Below are 10,862 nucleotides of genomic sequence, written 5' to 3'. Positions count from 1 at the left end.
AAGATGAGAAGTTAGCTTCCTTCTCATCTCCTTACCCACAGTAGGCAAGTGTATTCTACATTGCCTTTATCTATTCATCTCCTTACCCTCAGTAGATTGTGCCCTGGATAGGGCTGGCCAGACCTGAGGCTGTGGGCCATAGGGGAGGGTCATGGGGACCCGGGAGTCGTCCCCTGACAGGATCGGAGGGAGTGGAAGTCAATGGCCAGGGATGGATATGACACTGGGTGCATATGTTCCAGGAGAAACTCTAAGTGGGCTTTGCCTACAAACTACTATTATAGCCTCCTGCAATGAGTGTGCCCCCATTTGCATACGACTTTCATATGTAGAACATTAAAATTTTATTTCTTTAAAATGCTTGGTTTCCTCTTGTGTATATATGCTTGTACCCTGTCTGTGATTTAATATCGCAAGGGAGGAGGATGTGAGGCCCCAGCCCATGTCTATATTCTGCCCACAACATCAGTTGATGTTGTGCTGTCTAATAATTATGTCGCGATGCTAATTTAGCATCACAGAAGCTTCTCTATTTATTTGTGCCGAGAATGCATTAGATTGTATATAAACCCTCGGGGTAGCTGTAAAAGGCAGATCAGCCTTGACTTCTACCCCGTTAATATACAGTATATCAAAGCGTATACTTAGATGGACCAACTGAGGCCAGAGGTGAATGGGGGAACGAAACGTTACCGTCCCCAAAATAGTAAGATCCCTTTCACAAACTCTCCCATCTTACTAACACTCAGTGATTCCATACTATTGAAAACCCCTCACAATGCTTGTTTTGCCTCATTAATACTTCATTTGCACAATCTTCATTTCATTCAATATTGCAGCACCACTAGTGTCCCCTTGTCAAAGTGCAATGAGTTCTCTGCAAGTAAGCAGGCCTGCATCACCAATGAAGTTTTGCACACTTGTATATACAAGCCAGATTTGGCCTATTAGGGCCCAACATAACTTATACAAGGGACCCACCTAATGAGGGTCAGCCCATAGGTTGTCCAAGGTGGAAGAGGCACTGGGTTGTTTCTACTGCCCTTCTCAGGAGTGTCAAATGCTTTATGTATGGTCCCATTGGGCCATTGTCCTTGAACGCCATCTTGCCTGCTACATACCCTGCAACTCTGAATCCTGTGTAAACTCTCCCTTCTTCTGACATTTTGGAACTGTCTGAGTATACAAAGAGGATGTCAGGGTTTTCCTTGTGTTCTGTGGTGAATTCCAAGTGGTCATCTGTCCATTCCTTCTTGTATGAGGATCCCAGAGCATTGTCTGGTAGGTATATTTGTATCCTGTCCTCAATGTCATGTTCTGAGATGTGCCAGGATGCCTGTAGGTTTGGGAAGATCTGTTCAGTGCTGTGGATCATGTCCTCAGTGATGTGGGTGATGCATGTCAAGAATCTGTCCCTCAGGTCTGTGTGGTATCTTTTGTGTGGGTCAAAAACTGGGTGTGGGGGAGGCTCCATTGGCATTGTTGTCAGGGACTCGTCCGGGGTCGAGGGGGCCTGGGTGTAGCATCCGGGGCTGAGAGCCTGGCAGGGGGCAGATTGGGCATGCATACTGACAGGCCCGATGTGGGACAGTGGTCCCTGGCCACTTAGACTGAAGTGGAAAGTTGAGAAGAAGGCTACTTCTTCGGTTCCCACTTCAGGTTCGTTTATATACATGCGGCTTAGATCACATGACAGGTGCCATGTCACCCGGGTGTCTCCGTGGGAGATCCCAAGGGCATCTGGTGCAGGCATGCGTACTGGGCGCAGTGGGAAGTTGCCCAAGGTGCCCGGGCCAGGTACATGGTGGGTGCGCTGCAGATGGGTCAATGGTACATTGATACAAAGAAGGTCGTCCGTGTAGAATAAAGAGAAAATAAAGAAGAAGTAAGATAGGAAGAAAGTGAGGAAGGATGAGGAGAGAGGAAGGGAAAGGGGGAGGAGGTAAGGAGGGGTGGACAGCGGGGTACCGGGTCAGGTTGGGCCGGATGGAGCCAGGTCAGGCGGGTGTGCCCTGACAATTGTCCACTGTCATATCCATACATACTGTCATATCCATCCACGGCCATCGTCTTCCACTACCTCCGATCCTCCGGATCACCTCCACTCCTCCACCACTAACCTCGGAGCCCCCGGTTTCCACAATCACCTCCGACCCCCCCGATGGTCACCACCTCTCCACTTCAGGCCTATCCCTCCTTTCCACTTGTGGGTCATAACCTGCCATTCCATTAAACCCGCAACCTGACTCATCGGTAATATTCAGTTGGCTAACATCTATCCCCATTAGCTCTGCTCCGCTCGGTCCCACTATTCACAGGCCCGCCCTCGCTGTAACTAAATATACTTAACTTGTACATAGGTTACACTCCAGTGATAAAATCGACTAGAGTTGATCCCCCTTTTAGTTCTCATTGCCAGTAAGTAAATTAGGGCACAGATGTGTAACTTGGCACAGCGCTCCTGGCCTGAGTTGCTGAAGCCCTCCACCATGGAGACAACTCCTTCGTCTCACTCAGGTCTCTAACACATGGATCATACTTGGCACTTTCGCTGTTTGTAATGTATCTTTCGTGCTTTCCCCTGATCCTTATTTGGACTGCTGCTTCTTCCCATTCTAGCCAGTTAGTCATCATCCCCACTTCACCTCATCTTCCTGCCCCTCTGGGCTTTGCCCTCCCTATCTCCTCAGATGTACCACAGGTTCTGACCTATGACCTTTGGTACCACTCCACTTCCATCATCCCTTTGTTCCCGTTTGGATGCCTTTGTTCCAATTCGGACCCTCTTTGCTTTCGCCCTCTCCATTATATACCAGCACTTGTACATACTCCTTTTAGACCCTTAGTCTAAAATCGACCTGAAATGCCCCCTAGAGACTTCCTGCTCAACACCTCTGAAATTAAGGACCAAATGGACAAACAGCAATGGCACAGCGCTCTGCATGAGTCGCTGAGGCCAAGGTCCCTCCTTGCTAAGTCTCCAGTTCCCCTCCAAAAGTGCGAAAGATACATTACAAATGGCAAAAGTGCCGAGTATGATCCATGGAGCTCGGAGGTTGCGGAGCTTACAGAGGTTATGGAGGCAGGGTTGAAAGTCTGAGGAATATTGGCAATGGTGTTTACATAGTATGAGGTCACCAATGCAATGGACTTAAGCCAAGGTGGAGTCAAAGTCTGAGGTCGGAACTATGACGGAATCTTGGAGTGAAGGTACGGGCGGTGTCTGAGTACAGGGTACGGGACAGCAGTGGAAGGTCGTAACTTGCCGGAGGTTTGGTGGAAGAGGGTCAGAGGGAAGAGAGAGAAGAGAGGTGTGGGGAGAGGTGTGGAGGAGGGGAAAGGTGTCAGGTCCAAAGGTGAGTATTGGAGCAGACGGAAGTAGGGTAGGAGAGTGATGGAAGGGTGGAGGTGTCGTGAGGAGTAAGAGGAGTAAGAGGAGTAAGATGGTGAGAGGAGTGATGTTCAGTCCGAGGTGAGTATCAGAGTGGACAGAGATAGGGTAGGACTCTGGAGGTGATGAAGATGGGGGTCCGGGAGTTGGATTGGGATTGGGTATGTACAGATATGACACCTCCTTGCTAAGTCTCTGGTTCCCCTCTGGAATCGTCTGCCCTCGCCCAGTTCTAACATCCACCTTCTTTGCCATGGGTTTGGGTGGTCCTCTGGGAGACATGAGAGGCAAGTTGTTTCCATCTTTAACCTGTATTCGAGGCATAGGTTGATGGGGGGGATGGAAGCTTCTATCTCCGTAATGTTTATGTTTGGAGTATGGAAGGCCCTGGTCATCAAGCAGAGGCACTTGTTCTGTAGGGTAGAGATATTTCCTGATTAGTATTGTTTTCTTTCACCAGAAGACAGGAAAACTGTATACAATTTCCGTTTCGGACCCATTGTCACAATTTCCCCATTCATTCATATTTCTTTTATTGTTTCTCTGTTCCTAATCGGACATTCTTTATTTACGGTTGCCTATCAGCCCATTTGAATTTCCCCATTCCATTCATTTCATTTCCAGTTCATATAAAATAGAAAATACCTTGTACATAACAAGTTAGTACTGAATAGACCCATGAAGGAATAAAAAGTAGTTACATCCAAGTGGCAAAGATGCCATCCACGACCCCAATGCCCCCCCTGAGCTTGTTGCTAACATCTAACACCCCTCTACTCATAATCCTTGGCCTTGACGTCCACAAGAGATGTAGGTGAGTGTTTAGTTGAGGCTCTAGTAGACCCAGTAGCGCCCCAAGACCAAAACCCAGACCTCCCAACCACATACACAATCACTACCACCCTCCCCCTTTTCTCTGTCTCAAGTCTAGGTGATAGACCCGTTACAGTGCCAAGTCAAAATTTGCATGCCCAACACACCCTGAATTCATATTAGGAGAAAGGTCAACATCCCACATATCTTGTCCATGGACACATGATCTACATGATTGTCTGTCATTCTTTTCTTGATTACTCTTTTCCAGCCACATTGTGGGGGGCTTGGGGGCCTTAATTTTTCCCTTGTCTCTCTCTCTCAGTTTGCTTGAATTGTTGTTGTCCTGTGTGTGCTTGGAAATATGATGTGAGCCAACTTATGGGTTGTAATTGAAGAAATGCATGATAATTGATCTATAAGCGCTAGCCCAGTCTCAAGCTATATGCATGAGAACTTTAATTGTATTACCTATAAGCACTAGCTAATGGCAATATACATATTAAGTTACAGAGTAAAAGGGATGAGAAGTATTACTGACCTCAGTCTCAAGCATGAGAACTGAGGAAAAAGGAAATAATTCAATGAATGAATGATGTATCAGTGGCCCAGCATGTGTTAAAAACCCGGGTTGTGGGAGAGGGGATAAATGCGTGAGTCCGAATGCAGGCGGGGCTCAACTAGAGGGGGGTCCGAGGGCTCCAGTAGTGAACCGAAGCTTCTCAGGGAGCCCGGTTCTGCTGGATGGTACAAGAGGCTCTAAGAAGGACGCAGCCTCAGCGACTCGGAGGGAGCGCTGTGCCTCCGTTACTGTCATATCCATACAATCCCGACCTCCGCTCCGGGCTCCCGGAACTCCGAACTCCGACTTCCGGAGTCCTACTTCCCTTCCATCACCTTCTCCTTGCCGACTCCCAAGAGGTTATCCCACCTCCGGCTTGGACACCACCTTCGGTCCGACTCCGGAACATTCCGGTTCCGACCCCAACCTCGACACCTTCCAGATGAGTACGCAAAACCTATGCTCCCGACTCCAGACCTCCGCTCCGGTATCCCGTTCATGTCTCGTCTCCGGAACCTCCGGTCTTAGCTCCGACCTCGGACTTTGACCCCACCTCCGCTTATACCCATTGTATTGGTTAGCCCATTCCATTTAATTACCTTTGCCAATATTCCGGAGTTTAACCTCCGAGTTCGGACTTTCCGGACTTACTCCGGACCTTGCAACTATTGCATTGTCCATTTCAATTCCGCTATTCTCCCTCATTCCTATTTGGGCTGCTGCTTCCTTTCTATTCAGTCAGCTAGCCATTCCCGACTCCCATCCTCCTTCCTTCCTTCTTGGGCCTTGGCCCTTCATTCCTCCTTTGGGAAACACCATTGAGTCAAACACTTGACCCTCGGTGTTGTTCCTCTTTCCATCTCCCTTTGTCTCCTTTTGTCCTACCCTTGTTCCTTTTGATTCCGGACCCCTCCTTATATACAATGTACCTAGTAACTTGTAACCTCAGTCCGAAATCGACCTGAAATGCCCCCAAGAGACTTTCCCTCTGCTAGATCCGAAATTAGGGACCCCTAGGACAACCAGCAATGGCACAGCGCTCCGCCTGAGTCGCTGAGGCCAAGGTCCTTCCATGCTAAGTCTCCGATTCCATTCCGGAGTCGTCCGAATCCGCAAGTTCTAACAGTTACGTCTCAGTTAGTCCTTGTATTTCTTATGTCTGAGGTGTCTTGTAGAACGGGGATGGGAATCACTCAGAGGGACTTTGGGTGGCATTTTAGTCGAGATTAGAACTGAGGAACTACAGGTTCTAATCTACGGGTATTTATAAGGGGGACAGGGAGGACCTAGTCAAAGTCCGAACCGACAAATGGGAAAACACCGAAAGGTACCGAATGATACCGAGAGGTACCGAAAGGTAATGAAAGGTCCCGAACGATATTAGAACGGGGAACCGAGGTGTCGGGGCAAGGAGGGTGGAGTTGAAGGCCGGAAAATGAATGTGGAAGACAAATGGACAAAGGGGGTTAGCCGACTGGATGGTAGTAAAAAGGTAGTCGTGCTAAGAATGGAAGGTGACTAATAAATGATAACGTGAGGGAGATCACCGAAGGATGCGGGTAGCTCCGAAAGCGGAGTTGCGTATCCGAAGGATGTTAGGTGACTCAAATAAATGAAATGGGTGGAGGAAGGTTTTAAGGGCATGTCACGGGATATCGGAGGTCCATCGGGGTATCGGAGCAAATCCGGGGTCTCCGAATGTCCCGACTCGGGACCGAGGTTCCGGGATGGGAGTGGCCAAGGTTCGGTGTGCTGCAACCAGACCGGAGCTGAGACAGTCAGGAGGGAAGGTGACTTGGAGAGTGGGGAGGCATGGTGTAGGGGATGGTGAAGTTGTTAGGAAGGTGTGATGTGGTGGGAGTGTGCAGGGTCGGGATTCCGGGATATGACAGCATGGATAAGTCTGAAATTGTAGAAAAAGGAAGTCTTGTGACTGAGTAGTCACATGGTCCAACTGAGTAGGTCAGACTGTAGGATCCAGGAGAATCTGAATCACAAGCAGCTGTGGGAATGTGGCTGTACAGAATGCTCGCTCCACTCCCATAGCACACAGTTCTCCAACAGTAATTATATTCATGCTCATTTCTTATGTACTTATCATATTTTTGTGCATGCTCAGAAATACAACATAACCCAATTTCCCATTGTTGTAGTTCCATGTGAGCCTGAAAATACAACATCACTCAAAATATTGGACTTCTCCCAAAACTCACAAATGTTGCAGTTCCATGTGAGCTTGAAAATACAACATCACTCAAAATATTGGACTTCTCCCAAAACTCACAAATGTCATAGTTCTGTGTGTCTGTCAGGGCACAGCCCCTGACCCCACACACCCTCAGGTACCCTTCCCCCATTTTCTCCTATTTTTCCCTTCACTGTTCCACAATCCCGCATGCATGCAGACCCGTGGGAACATTCTGGGCGAGTTACTTGCCCAGAAACCATCACAGCCACGGGGGGGTGCCAATTATGGAAAGTCGGCAAAGAGCTGAAAACTGTATAGTTCCTGACTTCCATTTGTAGCGGCTTCACAGGAGGTTGAGAAGGTTACCCTTCTTCTCAACTCATTTCCTGTGAAGGCTGGGGCTAGCCCCCTCAGTGAGTTTGAGGATCTCGGACTGGGACTAGACACCCCAGCAACTAGGAGGATCTCCCTGGGCCTGTCACGGAACGAGGGCCGGACCCTGACAGTGTCATTGTTTTTTGCATGCTCCAAAATCTGACATCACTCAAGTCCTAACTAGTTGGTTAAATATATATATATAATATCATCCCTGATGCTAATATCGTATTTTCATGTGCACTTGATAATACAACATCCCTCAAAATATTCCAACATCATTGTATACTGACCCATCATCAAATCTTGCACAAAATTATCATGTCATCTTTTGATGCAAGCTTGAAAATACAATGTCACTCAAATGGTTCAAATCAGAATGGTGAAACAACCCAATGATACATGTTGTGTGGTTTAGCCTGTGTTATTTCAGTATTTTCAAAGTTGTTTACAATAGAGGGCATTTTGAGAGGGGCCTGAGGGTCCCCCCCAACCCAAACTAGTTGGTGTTTTTACCCTATAATGCATTACAACTTTGAGCAGCCAGGTATGCTGATATTTATTGGTGTTGATATTTGGGCAATGCACAGCAGGAGAGCCACCTGCCAAGCTGTTGGAGGACAGTGTGCTGAGGCCAGTGGGTTGTTACACAACCACTTTACTGTACCCACATGACCAAGAACCTGTCATGCGTCACACAGGCCTTGCAGCCCACCTTGTCACATGTCACACAGGCTTTGAGGCTGGGGGTCCCCTCATCACGCAGTAAAGAGCCAGCAGTTATAATTTCAAATGTTTTCCAAAAAAGGATAATAATCAAAGGTAAAAAATCGCCATCTTCTCCTCCAGATTGCATGCATGTCTGACACATTTTCCTCAGCCAAATTCCTCTGTGGAGTTTGAAAGAGGGGAAGTCTTGCCAAGGTCTTCATCGCTCCAACTCCTTCAGCCAAAGTTGATGCCAATTGCAAACCACCATTCGGCTCAGTGGTAAGACCTTCAGGGACTACATCACCATCCAAATGCTCAAAAACATCTTCAAGGGAGATATCAGCATCATCTTCTGGGGTGTCTGTAAACTCTTTTTCAGGGAAAACCATGTTAGGATTGTGGGGACACTTGTGTGGTGAGGTGATTGCAGCAGCAAGCTCAGGATCATCATGCTGGATATTGTTGAGGAGCAGGCAGAGTGGGCTGCTGGTCAGGCTAGATTGGGAAAGATTGAATTCTCCTGAATGGCATAACTCAAAGGCCTGAATGCTAAGTATCAGTGATCAGTCCAAATGAATTTTTAATCTGCAACTTACTGTCAGGGCACGCCCACCTGACCCCACTCCACCCAGTCTGACCCCACCCGATCCCACTACCCTCACCCAGTGCCCCCATCCTCCCTCCTCCCTTCTCTCCTCCCTCCTCCCTTCTCTCCTCCCTCCTCCCTTCTCTCCTCCCTCCTCCCTTCTCTCCTCCCTCCTCCCTTCTCTCCTCCCTCCTCCCTTCTCTCCTCCCTCCTCTCTCCTTCCTCTCTCCTTCTTCCTCTCTCCTTCTTCCTTTCCCTTCTTCTTCCTTCTTTCCTTTTCTACTACATGGACGACTTCCTTGCTCGATGTACCATTAACCAGGCTGTGCAACACACCTGGACCCAGGCACACCGGGTGATGCCCTACACACCGGACACTCCTGAGATCTCTTACAGAGATACCCGGGCAGATACAGCTGTTGTTAGAACCAGGCAGATTCGGACGACTCTGGAGTGGAATCGGAGACTTAGCGTGGAAGGACCTCGGCCTCAGCGACTCAGGCGGAGTGCTGTGCCATTGCTGGTTGTCCTAGGGGTCCCTAATTTCGGATCTAGCAGAGGGAAAGTCTCTTGGGGGGGAATTCAGGTCGATTTCGGACTGAGGTTACAAGTTACTATGTACATTGTATATAAGGAGGGGTCCAGAATCAAAAGGAGCGAGGGTACTCCGAAAGGAGACAAAGGGAGCTGGAAAGAGGAACAACACCGAGGGTCAAGGGTTTGACTCAATGGTGTTTCCCAAAGGAGGAGTGAAGGGCCAAGGCCCAAGGAGGAAGGAAGGAGGATGGGAGTCGGGAATGGCTAGCTGACTGAATAGAAAGGAAGCAGCAGCCCAAATAGGAATGAGGGAGAATAGCGGAATTGAATGGAGCAATGCAATAGTTGCAAGGTCCGACATAAGTCCGGAAAGTCCGAACTTGGAAGTTAAACTCCGGAATATTGGCAAACATAATTAAATGGAATGAGCTAACCAATACAATGGGCATAAGCAGAGGTGGGGTCAAAGTCCGAGGTCGGAGCTAAGACCGGAGGTTCCAGAGATGGGGATGCAAACAGGATTCCGGAGTGGAGGTCCGGAGTCGGGAGCATAGGTGTTGCGTGCTTGTCTGGAAGGTGTCAAGGTTGAGGTCGGAACTAGGATGTCCCAGAGTCGGACCAAAGGTGGTGTCAGAGCCAGAGGTGGGATAACCTCTTGGGAGTCGGCAAGGAGAAGGTGACGGAAGGGAAGTAGGGCTCCGGAGTCAGTTTCGGAGTTCCAGGAGCCCGGAGTGGAGGTCGGGATTGTATGGATATGACAGCTGTGCGCGTAGATGATGTGGCACTCCCCACGTGACCTTCAACTGCATGTACATAAACACAGCCTAAGTGGCCAGGGACGCCCTTTTGTGCCAGGTCCGTTAGTATGCGCACCTGTGCTACACCCTATCAGGTCCTCAGTGCTGGGTGACACATCCAGGCGCTCTCGACCCCGGGTCGCTCCCTGACACTTACCTTTTGGACTCTGTTTGGCATATTCATAGCTTTAAATGCGTGAACCAATGTGGAAGGGACACGGTCCCGGAGTGCCCCAAGCCTTGTATCAATCCTTACATCGCTTGGCTCATGATGGCAGCTGTCTGTTGTGAGTGTTTCACAGCAAGTTTGAGTGTGCATTGAATCCCAACATCACAAGGTTGCCAAAGGCCCATACAACCACCTGTAATGTAATCAAGGATGATCCAGGGGTAGTTGTCCTATATCCAGGTATGGAACTTGAGTGAAGTGTGAACCAGCCAGATGTCCAATTGCCAGATACACTCTTGCAGTGGGTTGAGTGAGAATTGAGTCTTTTCAGCTTGGAAATAAGGGACTAGGATAGTCTTGACAAAGGACTTCATTGTCTCAATGTTAGCCCAATATGTGTCAGTTCAGGAAACATCGAAGACAAAGCTGATTCATGATAACATGGGGAATTTGGCGATGGGAGGCTGGCTGTAGTTTTCCCTTTAAAAATGGCCTGAAATGGCAAAAGGTTGCCACTGGCAGAGACAGCCACATTGAGTGTGAAAGCTTGCTTTTCATCATGGCCAACTGTTGAGACTTGTTCAGACCCCTTTTGCTCATATGTCGATGTAGAATTGTCTGGGATGCATGTGTTGCTCATCACATCAACCAGTTCATCTCATCCTTAAGAAATCTTTGAACCCATCTCATGCTTGCCAAGAACATACTTCCATCCTTCTGTATGACTGTTGTC

General features: G+C 48.6%; 1 protein-coding gene across 1 annotated transcript; it reads right to left on the bottom strand.

Annotated features, from left to right (window-relative positions):
- Positions 1 to 8,117: 8,117 nt before the first annotated feature.
- EI90DRAFT_3134747 (uncharacterized protein) lies at positions 8,118 to 8,715 on the bottom strand (the record flags this gene model as incomplete). The annotated part of the gene is made up of 2 exons (XM_039064685.1): positions 8,118 to 8,560; positions 8,637 to 8,715. The coding sequence occupies 2 exons, from the start codon at positions 8,713 to 8,715 to the stop codon at positions 8,118 to 8,120; spliced, it is 522 nt and encodes a 173-aa protein (XP_038909049.1).
- Between the last annotated feature and the right edge of the window lie 2,147 nt (positions 8,716 to 10,862).

Source organism: Cantharellus anzutake (genome assembly GCF_015039405.1).
Source record: "Cantharellus anzutake strain C23 chromosome Unknown EI90scaffold_124, whole genome shotgun sequence".
Lineage (NCBI taxonomy): Eukaryota > Fungi > Basidiomycota > Agaricomycetes > Cantharellales > Hydnaceae > Cantharellus > Cantharellus anzutake.
Note: the sequence above shows the minus strand (reverse complement) of the source record. Positions and strands in the feature narration are given on the sequence as shown.